Genomic DNA, 20,114 nt, shown 5'->3' on the forward strand with positions numbered 1-20,114 from the left:
TTTCTATGACATTATAAGGGTCTCACTTATAGACCCTAACAAACCCTAATGATCTAGGGTTTCAATACAAAACATAGAAAACCCTAAATTACCAATACTTCAAAGGTTCAGGATTTGAGACATTACCATTCAACCCTAAAAAGTTAGGGTTTCCATACCTTATACCAAAACCCCAAATGTGACATCATCAAAGCATCATACATTTTCTTTAGACTTCATTAATAAACCTAAATAGGCTAGGGTTCCACAACAGTAATCAAAGATATGAGGGTAGATTTATCTAATGATAGATCACCCAATCAAGAATCTTTATGATTCAAGAGAGCTAGACACAATAATGTTAGTAATAGTTTATCAACAATGAATATCATGAAGAGAGCAAAAATTATAGTTTAAGACATACCTTTGTTTCTTAACAAACCTTGTAATTCCAATGCTTTATCTTGTGAAGCCTTCTTCCATGTTCCTTGAGTATTCAGCAAGTCTTTCCTAAACAAGGAAAATATGAATATAAATCTGATTAGTATTTAATGCAAACAAACCTAGATAAGTAAGGAAAACTAAAAAGTAAAAAAGGTAATAAGATACTTATCTTTGGAAGTTGGTAAGGGCTCCCTCCAAGCTTGAGGGTGTCATGTCCCTTTCTAAATTAATTTGGAACAGAATTAATTATTACATTTTGGGGCCAATTTTGGAGGTGATGGGGCCCATTCGATTTTATTAGGAGGTTAGACTTAGTAGAAGTTATTTTGATGTGGTTAAGTTTTACGTGGGGGCCACCCACACTAGGAGAATACACATTCCCTAGTTCGAATTGCATGGAGGGGAAGTCGATGGTTAAGTGAGGGACCCACGATGGAGGGAAAATGGAGGGAAAAGTGCTCCACGAAATCTATATAAGGAAGGAAGCTCTCCTCATTTCATCATCTTTGGCATATCGAATTTCTCTTTGGTTGCTCGAGCTGCTTAGCCAAGTCACTTGTTGTTTAGCAAGAGTTCTTCAAGCAAAGAGCTCACCCTTTCTTCGGCGGGCTTCGAGTGCCACTCTAGAGAGGTTCATCTTCATTCTTTCGGACGAGGATTTCATTGTGGTTTCCAGCAGTTGCATTCATCATCTCCAGGTGGTGCATATTTCTGGAGGATGCAGTGAAGGGAGGTCGAGTTTTGATTGTGGCATCTTTTAGAGGAGTTTGGCTGAGAGAAATTCTAGAGAGGAGGCATAGATGTTTGGTTGCCATTTTCATGAGTTTTGGAATTGGAGGAGAGTCCTATTCAGTGTGACTTTCGCGCTTCCTCGGCCAGCGCAGTGGCAACATTTTCTACACACGTGGGAGGTGGAGCATCAGTTATTAAGGCTGATATTTGCCGGGAGAGTTAAGGGAAGCATTTGTGGAGGAGATTGCTACTTTTCCGGACCCTTGGAGGAGGAATTTGGTGGCATCTTTGCAAGTCGTGTTCTTGAGCAGTGTTGGAGGGCATAGGGCATCTTGGAGGCCAATTTTGGGAGGCTGGATTCAGACCAAACCCTTTCTAAGTTTTTGTGGGTTTTGTTCAAGGAGCTTGGGGTTGATTTTGTAGCATTTTCTGAGCACTGAATGTGGGGTTTCTTGTAGTTCCTTTCCAGCTAGTAGTGCAGTTTTCTAAGCAACGCAGATCATTAGAGGAGCAGTCATTTCCAGCATTTGAGATCATTGTCTTATCACCTGGGTTCTGTTATGCTTGCCATTGAGGCAAGCCCAGGTGCATTCCTCCATACTATTGTACTTGCTCCATTGATTAATAAAATGGCTCAATTGGTTCTTACTTCTAGAGTTTTTATGAGCATTTGTTGATTGTTTAAAAATTTTGTGTTGTAAATCATTTTTGCTTTGCATATCATTGTTTATTGAAGTTTGGAACATTACAGTTGTAATGACCCGCCTATAAATAAAATAATAATATATTATGTGGCTACAGAGCATTCTTTCTGCTCAGTCCATTTTTCTGTTGGCAGAGGTTATTGAATCACGTTGGTTATACATTTGCAGCGTGATACATCAAGTTTGAATTTAACAGCGGAACAGCTACGGATGAGTAAAAAGGCTTGGGAAAGACAGAATATTTGAAGACAGCTAATGCAAATTTCCTTGCACGCTTGGTCCTGAATTTTGCAGTGAAAATTTTTAAACATAAAGACAACACAATAAACAGTGTTTTATCACTCAAAAATCGGAAGGTTGGTCATCTAAGCACACAAAAAGGTATGTTGTATATATGTAGTCACTGAAGCATAATAGCCACTAAGTTTATTTTCATATAATACATGTAGCTATGCACTATTATCTGTAACAGGCAGTATGGATTCCATCTTCAGTTGATAAATCAATGTGCACCAGTATATGTCCTTGATACAGTGAAGGGTTTCTGATGCATCATTAACATTATACTATAGCAGTAAGGTTCAGGTACAGCCATGAGGTTTTCAATTTTAAACAGTACATTAATGAGGGTTTTTAAAGGACATCAATTATGACTATACTTTGCCTCAGGATTACGCTCTCAGGAGTCAGAACAATTCTCTTCTTGCTACAAGACTTTTGCTCTTGGTATAATTGTATGGCCATTGATTCTATCACATTGTCCCCCTACATCTTTCTTAGTTCCTTTACATCACAGTATGTAAAGTATCCTTGTGATTTTGTTGTTATAAAGACTATGTGCAATTTCTACTCGTACTAATTGCTATTGACACCAGGTATGGCAGCCGTGGGCATAAACCAGTTCAGCAAGGATTTAAACAAATTTATCCAAAAGAAAGGAATTAAGACAAGTGCATAAGGGTTTACTACTTCAGCTAGCGCCTAATTGTACAAACGTACACATTCTGGTCACTTCCCATAATGACCTTAAAGCAGGTGCAAATATTTCATTGCAGATGTAAATCACCGTGCCAAAGTTGGCTTGTTCTCTGAGGAAATCATCTTTAAAATCCTCATCAATGTATTATATATATATATATATAGATATAGATAGATGTTTTTTTAGAAGAACAGTTGCCTACAGAAGACTTGATATAATACTATGGTTTATTCATTAGTGACTCTCTTATTTTCTAAGCTTGGATGTACCTTTGCTTCAGCCAGTGTAAGACCTTTCTATTTGTCTGTTCATCACTCAAAAGTTCATTAATTTTTAAATTCAACTGTAACTAACAGATTTAAATCTGTAAATCTTAACAATCTTAATGACCCGCCTATAAATAAAATAACAATATAAATTTATTAAATTTATAATTTTAATTAATTTATATTATTATTTTATTTATAGGCAGGTCATTACAACAGTGGTAGCAGAGCTCAGATTCTGGCTCAGCCATGGGAGAACTTTCCTATGAGTGAGGAGGACCAACAAAATATTACTTACAGGAGGCAAAGGTACCAGAGCAAGGAGAGGGAGTTGGAGATTACTCCAGACACAGAGGATCGTGGGAAGACAGTGGTAGCAGAAGATATGGGGGAGCCCAAGAGCAAGGAAGAAATTGCCTTCGACAATCTCTTGAAGGCCTTGAGCAATTTGGCAAAGGGGCAGAAGGAGATGTTGGACGAGATCAAGATGCAGAACTGGGAGCGGAGCACTCACCAGGAGTTTATATTTGGAGAGACTTCAGGGGCCTCTCAACAGCTCGATCATCTTTCACCTACTGCGCAGCGGCCATCCTCGAGTGAGCCAACTCGAGCCACTTTACCTTCTTTTCTACCTTTGGCGCAGGGTGAAATGGGTGGAGGAGAGGATCCGTCATTGATGGGAGAGCATTTCAGGGAGCGACAGTCCATGGGAGCAGATTTCAAACAAGCTCTATCTTTTAGAGATTTTTGCCAGCTCAGACAGAATGAGAACGGGAAGGGCTATGGAAGCTATGGTACATAGAATTGTGAGTTGCACCGCACCATTGGGAAGATGTATTTCCCCACCTATGATGGCACTACCAAGTGCACAGCACGTGCTTGGGTGTAGAGGCTAGACACATACTTCCGGCTCAACAAGATGACGGAGGTAGAAGCCATCAAGATGGCCACATTGCATCTGAAGGGGGAGGCACACGGCTGAAGGTTTCATGGATTGTCCACTCTGGGGCATGACAACGTGACAACCTATGAGGACTTCACACGGAGAGTAATGGAGCATTTTGATCGGAGGGATCCAGAGGCTCATTTCGGGGAGTTGACTAAGCTCAGGCAGACAAGGCATCCGGAGCATTATATTTCAGAGTTCTTGAGGGTCTCAGTCATGGTCCTTGATTTGTCAAATGCCAAGAGAGTATACACATTTGTGGAGGGGTTGATAGAGCCATTGCGAGGAATGGTGAAGTCACGCAAGCCCTCTACTCTACTAGAGGTGGTGACTTGTACAAAAGATTTGCAGGGAGCCATCCCCAAGACTCGAGCACCCTTTCCTCCACGCAATCCCTACCCTCAGAAGGGAAGTGACACTAGAGCACCCACAGCACAGAGAGCAGCCCAACTGCGAGGACAATTGGATGATAAGACCAGGAGAGACCTCAGGAGGAGGAAGTTGTGTTTTACATGTTGAGAGCCTTGGGCACCACGCCATCGGTGCACAGCCGACAAGGCTCATTACATCGAGGTCTTCTCGGATAGCAATTAGGAGGACGAGGTGGAGTTGGAGCTTGGTAGGGAAGACAACGAGGATCCAGCAAAGAGGGTGGTACCACCACCACCACCACATGGGGGAGCATCTTTTGCACCAGTTAGGGGAGTCCTAGCTTCTTTGTGCGAGATTCCCAAATTTTTTACCATGAGGATCAAAGGTACAGTGCAGGGGCAGCTTGTCTCAGTTTTAGTAGACAGTGGGACCACCCACAATTTTATTAATGCTCAGATGGTCAAGAGGAGGGGCATCACCACTGCAGAGTTTCAAGGGTTTTCAGTTCTAGTACCAGGAGACAAGACTAAGCAGTGCACTCGATATGTTCTCGCTCTAATAGTGACCATGGGGAACTATTCGATGACAGACCACTTTTCCATGTTGGATGTACCGGACACCAATGTGGTGATGGGTGTCCAATGGTTGTATTCCCTTGGCCGAGTTACCACCGATTAGAAGCAGCTAGTGATGGAGTTTACTAGGTCAGATGGTAAGCAGGTGATTCTTCGGGGCATGCATTCGTATCCTCCACAGACAGTTTCAACCCACAAGATGGAGGCCGATTTGAGGCATGGAGACATAGCGTGGGCAGTAGAGCTGAGGATTTCAGAGGCTGGGGGGAAGACGAAGCCACCACATCTAAACATACAGGCGATACTAGATAGAAATCCGGTAGTTTTTGGAGGCATACAGCCCGGACAAACACCTAACAGGGGGTTCGAGCACTCTATAGAGTTGAGCTTGGTGTGCAGGTAGTCATTACTACACCGTATAGGCATCCCAAAGCCTATAAGGATAAGATTGAGAGGGCCATCAAGGATCTATTGGCATTGGGCCACATTAGACCGAGTTCTAGTCCATTCGCTTCTTCAGTTGTGCTGGTGAAGAAGAAAGATGGCACCCTCAGCATGTGCATTGACTACAGGACCCTCAACAAGAAGACAATGAAGAACCAATATCCCATTCCACGTATTGATGAGTTGATGGACGAACTTGGAGGAGCCAAGTACTTCTCTAAGATAGATTTGCAGTCTGAGTATCATCAAATCCGAGTGAGGGAACAGGATATTGCGAAGACGGACTTCAGGTGTCATTATGGGCATTTCGAGTTCTTGGTCATGCCTTTTGGGTTGACCAACGCACCTGCAACCTTTCAATCATGCATGAACCCTATGTTTAGAGGTCAGTTGAGGAGAGTTGTATTGGTGTTCTTTTATGACATCTTGATCTACAGCAAGACGTGGGAGGAGCACCTGGAGCATCTAGAGATAGTGTTGTGTATCTTGGAGGAGCAGCATGCCAGCAATTCTACACCAAGATATCCAAATGCGAGTTTGGGCTTATAGAGATGATCTACTTGGGGCACATCATAGGCGCAGTCTGCAGATGGGGTCAAGGTGCACGAGGAGAAGATCAAGGTTCGGGATTGGCCAGAGCCTCGAGATGGGACAACGCTAAGAGGATTTTTGGGCATCTGTAATTACCGGAAGTTCGTGAAGGGCTTTTTATAGTTGGTAGCACCCCTCACTGATCTGACTAAGAAGGGGGCTTTTGCATGGACAAATGGAGCTCAAGCAGCATTTGATCACCTCAAGGAGGTGATGAGTTGTTGCCCGATATTGGCACTTCCAAATTTTACATAGCCTTTTACATTGGAGTGTGATGCATCAGGTGTGGCGATAGGGGCAATTTGGTCCCAAGGAGGGCACCCCACTGCTTTTGAGAGTCAGAAGCTCCTACCACATGAGATGTCATATTCCATATACGACAAGGAGAAGTTGGCCATAATGCATGCATTGGCCAAGTTTACACAGTACTTGGTGGGGGACAGATTTCAGGTGAAGACGGATCACAACAGTCTTCGCCACTTCATGGGGCAGCAGGGCCTCAATGATAGGCAGCAGAGGTGGGTCAGCAAGGTGCAGGCCTATGATTTTGATATTGAGTATGTGCGGGGGAAGCACAATGTGGTGGCGGATGCACTATCTAGGAGACCTACAGGACTTTCACTCATGAGCATTTGCCATGATTGGAAGGCACAACTATTAGTAGAGTACTCCAAGGATCGTCGAGCATGCGAGATCTTGGAGGGAAGCCATGCAAATGAGCGCTACAAGGTGATGGATGTTAGGCCCCTATACTACTAGTGTAACCCCTTATTGTTATTAGTACAAACCACTTATTATATTGATGTACCCATGTAGTGCCCATATTGTTACTAATGTGCCCCATAGAAGCCCATTATTGTTATTATTGTGCCCTTACATTATTATTGTTATGTCGGCTTTGATTATGTTATGACCCCTTAGACTCCTATATATAGAAAGGAGGTCTTTTCATTTGTATCATCCAAGAATTGTTCATTTATGTAATGTAAAGGAGGTTGCCCCCTCGAAGAGGCTGAATTCTAAGGCGTGGATCTCTCTTTTCTATCTTTTTGTGAGCTGGTTTCATAACATTTGGTATCAGAGCTTTGAATTCTAGGGTTTCGCTGCTCCAAACAGGTCATCGTGGCATTTTCGCTATAACTTTTTTTCTGTGACGTTTCAGAAGTCGCAAAAAAAACCCATTTGAGAAGAAATCGCGCTGAACCTTGGGTCCGAATTTCAGATCTTTTCGCGCGATATTTGCGGAGATATGCTCTGAGGAATTTGGTCTTTTTACAAACTCCTGAATTACATTCAAAACATGTGACTTAGGGAAAATCATCATAACTTTCTCTCTGGGGATCGGATTGAAATTTCGTAAGAAGGTACAGAAAGAGGACGGACTGTAGTTTCTTGTATATCTTTTTCAGAACCAAAGGTCGAAAATTGTACACGTGGCACTTCATACAAATTCACTCTTCTGGAAAGGTCTATAATCAGGTCATCTTGGGAGATTGTGCATAACTCTTTCTTGGAGAATCCAATTTGGATCAGACTGGTGGCATTGGAAAGAGGACACAGAGGGCTACTACAGGTAGCAATTTTAGAACTTAAATATCTGCAATTACAGAGTTACAGTTGTTTCAAGTTCGAGGTCCTAAAATCAAGAAAAAGCAAGATGAGGAAGTTTGATGGCAAGGATCCGGTAAATTGGATACTTCAGATGGAGCAATATTTTGATCTACATGGTGTACCACTGTTACAAAAGGTATGTATTGCATCTTCATATCTAGAACCGGATCAATTTTTATGGTATAAAGGGCTTTGTTCTCGTAAAAAACTTGTTACGTGGTCAATTCTCACGGAGGAAATGATAGCACATTATGAAGATACAAAGAGCAACACATTCTTTAGAACAACACCACAACAATTGGAAAGAGTAAAAGGGCTTTGTGACATATTTGAAAGTAAAATTACGGCAACAAGGAAGTCTACCCCTCACAACTATAAATATGGACGTGTTGTTCCTCCTAGCCTTCCACAACCTACAAGGGTTACACCACAACAATTGGAAGAAAAAAGAGAAAAAGGGCTTTGTTACAATTGTGATAGCAAATGCACTAACGGTCATAAGTGTGCTGAGAAGAAAATATTTTACATAGAGTATGAAGAGGAGGAAGAAAAGCATCAAGAAACATCAAAAGAAGAGGATATATGCCAGGACCCGACCCCAGAGAAAGAAGAAATGAATCAGAACATATCTTGTAAACTATTGGCAAGAATGACCACTCCTCAAACTCTCAAGATATAAAGAAATATCAAAAAGAAAAAGGTTCAAGAAGTGAAAGATCATATCAAGAAAGAAGAAATGAATCCAACCATATCTTGTAATTCACTGGTCGGAATTACCACTCCTCAAACTAGCAAGACAGAAGGACATATCAAGAAGAAAAATGTTCAAGAAGTGAAAGATCACATCAAGCGTCAAGAAATGAATCCGACCATATCTTGTAAAGGATTGGAAGAAATTACCACTCCTCAAACTCTAAAGATAGAAGGGCATATCAAGAAGAAAAAGGTTCAAGCAGTGAAAGATCACATCGAGCATCAACAACAAGTTCTCCAACTTTTAAAGGATAGCACCACTCCGGTGCAAAATCAAATGAAACAACAGGTAGATCAACATCATAATGAAAAATGTTTTGATGTAGGCAATTGGGTATTTTTACTGCTACATCTAAAGCAAGCTATTTATGAGAAGGAAATGTTCGCAATACTACATGCACTTAAAAAATGGCGACCTTACGGAATGGGAAGACTCTTCAAGGATGAGGATGTGGAAGCATTGTTTTGTGCTATTTCTATTATCCAACCAGATTGGATAAACGAAGCAGGGGATGAATGGAAGGACAAAGAAGTATGGCCACTTATTCAAAAGTTGCAAAAGATCCCAATTCAAACAATATTACCAGATACTGAAAAGGAAGGAAAAATCATATTGGAACCTGGAGCAGTCACGAAAACAAGAACCCGATAGCTACGAAATCGATCAATTTCAGAGTATCTCATCAAGTGGAAGAACTTACCCGCTAAAGATTCCACATGGGAGGACAAGAATTTTATACAGAAGCATCAAGAACTACTCAAGCGTTGAGGACAACGCTTTTTGAAGGAGAGGGGCATGTTAGGCCCCTATACTACTAGTGTAACCCCTTATTGTTATTAGTACAAACCACTTATTATATTGATGTACCCATGTAGTGCCTATATTGTTACTAATGTGCCCCATAGAAGCCCATTATTGTTATTATTGTGCCCTTACATTATTATTGTTATGTCGGCTTTGATTATGTTATGACCCCTTAGACTCCTATATATAGAAAGGAGGTCTTTTCATTTGTATCATCCAAGAATTGTTCATTTATGTAATGTAAAGGAGGTTGCCCCCTCGAAGAGGCTGAATTCTAAGGCGTGGATCTCTCTTTTCTATCTTTTTGTGAGCTGGTTTCATAACAATGGATGAGGTTATATACTACAAAGGGCGTATATTCTTGGTTTTGGGGGCCCAGTTGAGGGAGCACATCCTTCATGCAACCCATGATTCTCCTTTGTCTGGACACCAGAGGTTCAAGAAGACCTATATGGCAGTAAGAGAGCGCTTCACCTGGAAGGGCCTCAAGGGGGACATGTTGAGCCATGTGCAGGAATGTGAGGTTTGTCAAAGGAACAAAGGGGAGTTGACCCATCCAGCAGGACTATTACAGCCTCTTCTCATCCTTGAGGGGAAATGGGAGAGTATTTTTATCGAATTCATCACCAGACTTTCCTCGGTACAAGGGAAGGATTGTATTTTTGTGGTGGTCAACCGACTGACCAAGTTTACACGTTTCTTTGCCATTCTAACACGATATTCAACCTCACAGGTGGCAGAGTTGTTCTTTACTCCCTAAGACTATAGTCAGTGACCGAGATAGCCGATTCATGGGGGGATTTGGCACAGAGATTTTCAGGCTAATTGATGTGAAAATCACTCGTGAGTGATCTCAGTTAATTAATTAATTAATGAAATTATTACAAACTCATGTGCTGGTGTGTGTCTATGTTATCTTAGGCAACGGATCGATAAGATTGCAAAATACACAGACACTGGAAAACAGTAAGAGACTCAATAAGAAAAACAGAAACACAACAAATTAATAAGGAGTTCACCCTATCCTCTAGGGCTACATCTCCGATCCAACTTTCAGTGGTGGCCTTCTTTTATTGTGTCTTTGAACAGAGTTTTACAATGAGGAGCTCAATCTGAGTCTCCTGGAACAGATGATGCTTAGCAGGGTGGTACTTGGATTCCCCAAGCCACTAGAGTGCACAGACTCTTCCTTACCAAGTCTCGACCTCAAAGGGTCTTAATGGAATGAGTCCAATTTGGTACTTAGTTCCCGACAGATATCCTCACAGGGATCACTCGAACCTCTCAAGCCTTCTGTCTGCTCGATGCTGCCTTAACTCTGCAGGTCAGCTCGGCTCTCTGTTCTCTGCTTCTTGCTTTTCTCTGTTCTGGCTCTCTGTCTCCTTCTTTCTTCTCACTCGCTTATTCGCTTGTTCTCTGTTTGTTCGTTCATGGCTTAACACCAATCCATCCTCCGACTGCTCGCTTCCTCTTTCGCCCCTTCGAATCGCCTGCTGCTGTTTGCTTGGAGTTCCCTGCCTCTGCGTTATCGCCACTGCGTAACGTCTCACAGGGAAGTGGCCACTTTTCCTCTTACGAACTGCGCCAGCTCTTCCTCAAACGCTTCAGTATTTTGGTTATGCTATGTAATGATTCACCCGCCAACTCAGCGGTCAAATCAGACTTCAGACTTTTATATGCCGCAGCTTATTTCTCCCTCCAGATCCGGTTTCTCATCGGGCACAATCTCCGCCGTTAGATCTAGAGCCCCCAGATCCTACGGTGTTCGCTCTTATCGCGCGGTTGACTTGCTCGACCGTTAGCCCGCGATGAGAGGCGGTTTTCTCTCTCATCCACTGGACACGCATCGTGCAATGTGTGGAATCGCTCGTTCTCTACCAAATCCGCTTACCGCCCAAAGTGCCTCCGATATTCCACCGGTTTCGGAGCGCGGGACCCGCCTTTCGCTTTAGCGCTTTCCCTACGGTTTCCTGGCTTCCCATGCGACCGAGCGCTCGAGGCCTTTCCTTCTCGAGGGGTTTTGCCCAGCGATGCGCGATTAGCGCTTCAGAAACGGCCTCCATTTTCCGATCCGAACTTCCCAACTACTAGTGTGCCTCCTGCGCGATCTTCATGGGCCTCGGTCAGCGCGCTTTGACCGAGGTCCTCGTCGTTCCTTACTGGCTACAAACAGCAACTATTCAGAGGTCCTTCCTGATGGCTCATTGTTCACAAGTTTCTTGAAGTCTATCCTGATTCGATACAGTCATAGCATTTTGATAATTTTCATGGATCCAATTCGGATCACAGCCTTCCCACTGAAAAAGCTTTTGGGCCACCAAAAGTTGGTTTTCAAGCTTCAACTAAGTGAGGGTACAATTGTCTCACTTGTCCAATCTCTATCCACTTTGCACTGCTCGGCTTTGAACCCTTGAGCCCAACTCTGAGGTACTCAACATCTCCCCTGTGCGTCGTTCTCACCGTCCTGTCCAGAACTTTGTCTTCCTGCAATTCATTAAGATATTCAGGTAACAGGTCATCAATAGAAGGCAATTGACTCTGCTCTTCGGGATCCTCAATTAGTGAAAGTTCAAATAATCTCAAGCAATCTGCATTCACGACTGAGTAGATGTGCATGTAAGCTGGTAGATCAAGGCGAAAAGCATTCTCACCAATTTTCTCAAGTATCTTGAAGGGTCCATACCTGATAGGCTTTAGCTTTTTACCTTCACCTTGCATCTTGTCCTTGCTGATATACAGCCATACTTGGTCACCAACTTGGAAACTATGCTCCATCCGATGCTTGTCATGCCTTGCCTTGTATTTGGCTTGGCTCTTTTCCAGTTGTTCTTGTACTACCTGGTGGATCTCTTGGATTTGTTCAATGAACCTAGTTGCCCTGTCCACATCACTGTGTCCCTCAACTGTGGTGTCTTTACCAAAGACAAAATCCAAAGGAGACCTTGGTATGAAACCAAAACAAGTCTCAAAAGGAAATCTCTGCGTAGAAGAATGTTTTGCTCTGTTGTAAGCATGCTGCACATAACATAAATGTTCATCCCAAAGCTTAAGATGTTTGCTACAATATCCCCTGAGTAACTGGATCACTGTCCTGTTAACTACTTGTCTGGCCATCAATTTGTGGATGGAAAGCTATGCTTTTCTTCAGTTTGATGTCCATCAGTTCCACAGACTTGACCAAAACTTTCCCACAAATCGGGTGTCTCGATCAGATACAATGGAAGTGGGTAATCCAAAATGAACCCATACATGTTGAAAGAACAGTTTTGCATCCATAACAACATACAGATAATCATGACCTTTCCTAGATTTAGGTAGTCCTCCAACAAAATCCATCGAAACACTTTCCCAAGGGTGAGAAGGAACTGGTAATGGAGTGTACAAGCCTAGTTTTCTATTGTTGGCCTTGCTTTTAGCATACATAGTACACCCTCTTACATATCTAGAAATTGTCTCGTTCATTTTTTGCCAATAACAAAATCTTTGCAACTGTGCAACTGTTTTGCTTACCCCAAAGTGACCTGATATTAGAGAAGTGTGTGCTTCTCGAATTATCTTTACTCTCTCAGTGTGTGGAATGCATAACTTCCCACAATGATATAAGAGTCGGTCTTTTACATGATAATCCAATTCTTCTATTCGTTTGCCTTGACTTAAAGTTGCATATACATCCTTAAAGTCTATATCTTGAGCATATTGTTCAATGTAACTCTCATGTAACACAAAATTATGCTTAAGTATAGTAGATGCATTTATAATGGGTCTAGATAACGTATCTGCAACTTTATTGTGTATGCCCTTTTTATATCTGATGACCAAATGAAACTGTTGTAGAAAACCCATCCATCTATAGTGCCTTGATTGCTACAACTTAGTTTGGGAGTGTAGATATTGAAGTGGTTGATGATCAGTATGTATTACTGTTTCTTTGCCCATTAAGTAATGTTGCCACTTTTTCACACTCTGTATTAATGCATACAATTCTTTATCATATGTAGGATAGTTAACTACTGCAAAATTAAATGTCTCAAAATGATAACATATGGGTTTACTGTGTTGTGTCAACACTGCTCCCATGGCATAGTCACTGGCATCCGTTTGGATCTCAAATGGTCTTTGAAGATCAGGCAATGCTAGTATGGGTGTTATACTAATCTTTTCTTTCAAGGTGTCGAAGGCTTTCTGCTGTTTGCCTCCCCACTGAAACACCTTGTTCAATCCTGTTAAAGCATGTAAGGGGGCTGCAATTAAGGAAAAGTTAAAAATGAACTTTCTCCAATATTGTGCTGCTCCTAAGAAGCTTCTAACTTCTATAGCAGATTTGGGTTTAGGCCAGTTTACAATGACTAACACCTTAGAGGGATCTACCTTCAATTCACCACCCTCTACTATATGACCCAAATAATTCAAAGATGTTTTGCCAAATTCACATTTTGAGAGTTTAACATGAAGTTTTTCTATTTTCAAAACATCTAGTGTCTGCTTAACATGCTTTAAATGTTCTTCCCATGTTTTGCTAAATATCAGAATGTCATCCAGATACACAATAACAAAATCATCAAGAAAAGGTCTGAGTACATCATTCATTAATCTCATGAAAGTAGCGGGAGCATTGGTCAAGCCAAAAGGCATAACTAGCCACTCATACAATCCCTGCTTTGTTTTGAAAGCAGTGTTCCATGCATCTTGTTCTGCAACTCTAACCTGATAGTATCCACTATGCAACTCTAACTTGGAAAAATAAACAGCTTCTTTCAATTGATCCAAAAGATCATCTATGTGAGGAAGGGGATAACGGTTTTTTATTGTTATCTTATTCAGTGCTCAGTAATCAATGCACATTCTCCACAAGCCATCTTTCTTTCTCACCAAAACGATTGGTGATGCACATGGTGATGTGCTAGGTCTGATAAACCCTTTCTCAAGCAACTCCTACACCTGCTTCTTGATTTCTGCGTTCTCTAAAGCGGACAGCCTTTTATACCTGTGGCTGTAATAGTTGTTTCATCTCTTGAGTCTGACCCCAAATCTTTTTGAATAGTTGTAGCAGTCTTCTTCTTCTTGCCCTCGAACTTCTTAGGTCTCAGCTCCGGATGCAGAATCCAACAATGCTCATCATCATGCCCATCCTTCTTACAGTGAGTATATGAAGCCTTGCTTTTCTATGCAATGTTAGCCTTCCTTGCTTTCCATTTCTGTTTTCTTTTCTCCTTATCCTTACTTGCAGTGGGTTGGGATGATCCCCCAACTTCTGGACTTCCATTCTTTCCTCTAGCCTCTAGATGAGTAGCTTGAACAGATACCTCATCTATACTAGTGGGATTAAACATGAGGATAGTGTGCCTCATGTAGCTGTGTAGACCACCGATATACTTCAACAGAGTCTCAGGTGAGTCTAATGAGATTCCTAGAATCAATGCTCTCTTTCTAAATTCCTAAGTGTATCCTTGTACACTTTTCCCTTTCAACTGTCGAAGAGTTTGTCAGCTCATCATGGCTTGCTGCATGTAGGCCAATGGATAGAACTGCTTTTTGATTGCAGAAACAAATTCACTCTAGACAGAGATAGTCTTACCATGTCTCTTCAAGTCAGCTTGGGTCCTGCCTTCCCACCAAACTAAGGCAATGCCTCCAAGGCGTAGGCTTTCTAGTTGAATCTTGCTCTTGTCTGAATCAATACTCCACACTCTGCAATAAACATCAATTTGTCTAATCCAATTGTCCAGCTTTTCTGCATTCAACTCTCCATCATATATAGGTAAATCAAATTTAACATCTAGTTTAATCAAAGATGCCTTCTTTTTATGTTCAACGCTATTAGGAGGTGTGAGAAAGCGTTCTTCTTTCCCTTTGCCTTTTGAGTGGTCATGGAGGAAAGACTCATCTTCTCCTTTGTCTTGTTTGGAGCCCGATGCATCTTCATCCTTGTGTTTTCTAAAGTCCCTATACATTTCCTCTACCATGGACTTTATGGCTAGGAAACTATCTATGAATTAAGGGTCTGGCCCCATAGAACCTTCTTCTGACATTGTCTTCTGAGGGTAGACTCTCCCAATTTCAGGATTAGTTTCGACCAACTCTTCTTCTCCTAATTTGAGCTTTGATCTAGTTAGCATCAACAGCTAAATCCAACACAAGCTTGTCTAGCCTTAACAGCCTAAAGCTCTGATACCACTTGATCTGAAAATCACTCGAGTGATCTCAGTTAATTAATTAATGTATGAAGGTATTACAGACTCATGTGCTGGTGTGTATTTATGTTATCTTAGGCAACAGATCGATAAGATTGCAAAATACACAGGCACTGGAAAACAGTAAGAGAAACACAGTAAGCAAAACAGAAACACAACAAATTAATAAGGAGTTCACCCTATCCTCCAGGGCTACGTCTCCGGTCCAGCTTTCAGTGGTGGCCTTCTTTTATTGTGTCTTTGAACAGAGTTTTACAATGAGGAGCTCGGTCTGAGTCTCCTAGAACAGATGATGCTTAGCAGGGTGGTACTTGGATTCCCCAAGCCAATAGAGTGCACAGACTCTTCCTTACCAAGTCTCGAGCTCAAAGGATCTTAATGGGATGAATCCAATTTGGTACTCAGTTCCCGACAGATATCCTCACATGGATCGCTCGAACCTCTCAAGCCTTCTGTTTGCTCGATGCTGCCTTAACTCTGTAGGTCAGCTCGGCTCTCTGTTCTCTGCTTCTTGCTTTTCTCTGTCCTGGCTCTTTGTCTCCTTCTTTTCACTCGCTTATTCGCTTGTTCTCTGTTTGTTCGTTCATGGCTTAACGCCAATCCATCCTCTGACTGCTCGCTTCCTCTTCCACCCCTTCGGATCGCCTGCTGTTGTTCGCTTGGAGTTCCCTGCCTTTGCATCATCGCCACTGCGTAACGTCTCACAGGGAAGTGGCCACTTATCCTCTTACGAACTGCGCCAGCTCTTCCTCAAACGGTTCGGTATTTCGATTACGCTGTGTAATGATTCACTCGCCAACTCAGCGGTCAAATCGGACTTCAAACTTTTATATGCCGCAACTTATTTCTCCCTCAAGATCTGGTTTCTCATCAGGCGCAATCTCTGCCGTTAGATCTGGAGCCCCAGATCCTACAATGTTCACTCTTATCGTGCGGTTGACTTGCTTGACCGTTAGCCCACGATAAGAGGCGGTTTTCTCTCTCATCCGCTGGACACTTCGTGCAATGTGTGGAATCGCTCGTTCTCTACCAAATCCGCTTACCGCCCAAAGTGCCTCCAATATTCCGCCGGTTTTGGAGCGCGAGACCCGCCTTTCGCTTTAGCGCTTTCCCTATGGTTTCTTGGCTTCCCATGCGACCGAGCGCTCGGGGCCTTTCCTTCTCGAGGGGTTTTGCCCAGTGATGTGCGATTAGCGCTAATCGTGCATCAAAAACGGCCTCCGTTTTTCGATCCGGACTTGCCAACTGTTAGTTTGCCTCCTGCGCGATCTCCATGGGCCTCGGTCAACGCGCTTTAACCGAGGTCCTCGTCGTTCCTTGCTGGCTACAAACTGCCACTGTTCAAAGGTCCTTCCTAATGGCTCATTGTTCACAAGTTTCTTGAAGTCTATCCTGATTTGATACAGTCATAGCATTTTGATAATTTTCATGGATCCAATTCAGATCACTAATTGGCACCGAGCTCACCCCGAGCACCAGTTTTCATCCACAGACCGACGGCCAGACAGAGAGAGTGAACCAGTGGCTAGAGGGTAATCTTAGGAACTATGTGATAGGGCAGCAGAGGGCTTGGATTCGATGGTTGCAATTGAGAGAGTATTGTTACAACACGACATATCACATGTCCATTGGTATGACTCCTTTCCGTGCTTTATATGGTTATGATGCTTTGTCTTTTGCCGACATTTCTTTTGGAGACAGACGGGCCCCAAACGCCAAAGTTGGATCCTAGAGAGCCAAGATATACTCAAGGCTCTTAAGGATAAGTTGCAAACAGCTCAAAATCAGCAGAAGATGTATGCTGACAGGCATCGAGTGGAAAGGCATTTCAAGTGAGGGGACTTGGTGTACATTCGATTGCAACCATACTGGTAGTCCACTCTGAAGCAGAAGGGGGCCGAAAAGCTGCAACCGAGATTTTTTGGACCTTACAGGGTGATGAGGAGGGTTGGAGAGGTGGCTTACGAGTTGGAGCTACAACCAAGTTGCAGGATCCACAATATTTTCCATGTTTCATGCCTCAAGAGGGTGTTTTGAGATTGTTTGAGCAACTCACGTAATCGTTGACCCCTTGCCAATTGACCTTGAGTAGCTTTATCAAGATCGGAAGAAAATTGTGCAAAGGCTTCCATTATCACCTCTTCATTCCCTCCCCAATCAGTTTGAATAAATGAGTTACATGGATTAGTCCATTTATTCCTCTCCAATATCAAATTTTATTATCTATATATCGAAGGGTTCTCTATCTATTTTATGTATTATTGAAAAGATATCAGTTGCTCAAGGCCATAGGTTCCAAATCGAAACTACAAAAATGGATAAGAGTTCGAAGAAGACAAAATAGAAGAAAAGTGATGGAAGAATTAATCCATAATTGCTTAACCAAACACTAATCCCGACAACATTTTATTCATACATCCAGTCGATGGAGGGTGAAAGAAAACCAAATGTATCTAGACGTTATTGCGTGTCTCACTATTCTGACTCTGATGGTTGTATCGGCACCTTTAGTTATAGATAGAGCTTTGGATGGATCATAGATCCATGTCAAATATCCTTTAACTATTTAAGTTGATAATGTAACGAATCAAACCCACATGTATCACTAAACTATACATGCCACAATCCCATTGACGGATATTCGAGATGAACTGTATGGTTTCCATTGGTGTAAATCCAATCACCTTGATGTGGGATGAAAAGAAATTCCTCATTGGTAGTGAATGGTCATCAATCCATTGAGCGGGGAAATCATGCAAATTGAAGAAGCATAAAGTTTATGCTCATATTGCCACCAAAACGAACAATAGGGTCAGCTACCTGGCCAACCCCAGAATTACATGTCGTTATTGTATTAATAGATCTTGTAATGAGAGTATTTTCACTTATCATTTTTACAATGACTAAGTTTTCATCTAGAACACATTACAATATTTATGATATTTGTAGATATTATTGGATGTTTTATAGATTTATTATTTCCTCTAAATTAAGCTTAATTTTGGGAATGTCTCTGTCAAGGCCTATAATATAAACTAGTACATGACATTTGAAAGTTAGTCAAAACGTAAGAAGAAAATAATCTCAAGAGTAGAACTCGAAAACTTCATGCATAAGAACATGAAATAGGTTCAAACAATAATGGGAAGAGGAAAACGAAACAAGTTCAAATAGTAATGGAAAGAGGCCAAGTCAAAGGAACAAATGAAAAGCAACAGGGATGCAAATAGTGACAAGGGGGAGATTAAGCATCAAAAATATAGACCAAAGGTGAAAAAACAAGGTCCTTTCAATGGGGATGGGATTATGAACAAATAGAACTAACATTCATATAATAGTCATAAATACAGAGAAAAGTAGTTCAACATTTGCATCATTCGGTTTTCGTCAAGAAACTGTAACCCAATCTACACTACTAGAACGGTGGTGATTCCCGTAAGTGTCTCTAGACTAACCATAACATAGATAAACAAGTAAAATTCATCTTTCCAACCTACAAATAGACAAGGAAAAATTTTCAAGCTACAAGAGACAAATAGAAGGCACATACGTGACTGCGTTACTGTACACAATACCTCCCTTCAATAAGCTCAAACGCTCAGGGTTATGTCCTATAGTGCGATCATCCAATGCCTACAAAATAACCAAAAAATCTCACATAATTACCAGTAAAATCAAGCCAAAAGAAGGTTTCGATTCAATATCACTTTGCCTCTTGAAAATATAATTTAGAGTATATTTGTGCTATTCAATACAACATTAAAGAAACAAAAGAGGAGCTAAAATCTTGAAGAGATGTACTCACAACAATGGATGTACATGTTTGAGAATTGTAGTCTAATAACATAAAGGTTATATTGGAAGATGTAGTAGCGCAAAGAACTAATAGCTTTCATATGCAATTAAACCTAAGGGCTTTTAAAAACAAAGCAATTAAGGATGACAAAAAAATGTTTACATTTCTTTTAAAAATTTTAAAATGAAGTGATTAAGGATGACAAAAGCATGTTGGAGTAGAGTCTATCAAATTTAGGTAAGAATTCAAAACATGAATGGAATGGTGAAATAGATGAAAGAGTATCTACACTTGCAAACAAACATGATATCTACTCATCAAGAAAGAGGATACTAACGATATTTGAATTGAAGGACACATCAAAGAGAGATTTAAGAGATGATATATCATATATATATATATATATATATATATATATATATATATAGATAACACTTTTCAACAACCACAATTATCTCAAGAGTAAGTAAAGAAAATGAATATGATTGTGCTCGCTAAAGAGAAGGAAGAAATAATCTTGCAAAGAAGTAGCAAATAGGCCAAGCCATAATTCATTATACATCGAGCCCTATGTATAAAGGGGATTATTCAATCAATCTTACTCAATGACTAAGCATTTAATACCAAAATCCATCAAAGAAACCAAAATATATATAGGAATCTCTAGTCTCATTCTTTCAAGTAATCCTTCAATTATGATTTTTGTTTCGTATATACCAACTTAGATGCTTGCACATCGACCAAGACAAGGTTTGAACCTCTATGATAGTAAGCGTAGATACGATCACTTTTTTAATGTCCAATAAATGACACAAAAGCATGTCAAGGGGACTAAAGGAGTACATCCAATGATATTAAAAAGTGGGAGTGCAAAGACAATTCATAGAATAGTACTAGATGCAGAAAAGAAAAAGATTCAAGTATCT

General features: G+C 41.3%; 1 protein-coding gene across 3 annotated transcripts in view; it reads right to left on the reverse strand.

Annotated features, from left to right (window-relative positions):
* The window catches only part of LOC149168547 (uncharacterized), a 560,609-nt gene that overhangs the window by 372,131 nt on the left and 168,364 nt on the right, over window positions 1-20,114 (reverse strand). For 2 of the 3 annotated variants that reach the window (XM_089428301.1, XM_089428303.1), the window contains one exon: window positions 18,943-19,025. In XM_089428301.1, coding sequence (XP_089284427.1) covers window positions 18,943-19,025 — 83 coding nt within the window. The remainder of the gene's footprint in view (window positions 1-18,942; window positions 19,026-20,114) is intronic. The other variant, XM_089428302.1, reaches the window with a different exon arrangement.

Source organism: Pinus tabuliformis, chromosome 4_2, assembly GCF_031772625.1.
Source record: "Pinus tabuliformis cultivar Carrire ecotype Pingquan chromosome 4_2, CPIR1, whole genome shotgun sequence".
Classification (NCBI taxonomy): Eukaryota; Viridiplantae; Streptophyta; class Pinopsida; order Pinales; family Pinaceae; genus Pinus; species Pinus tabuliformis.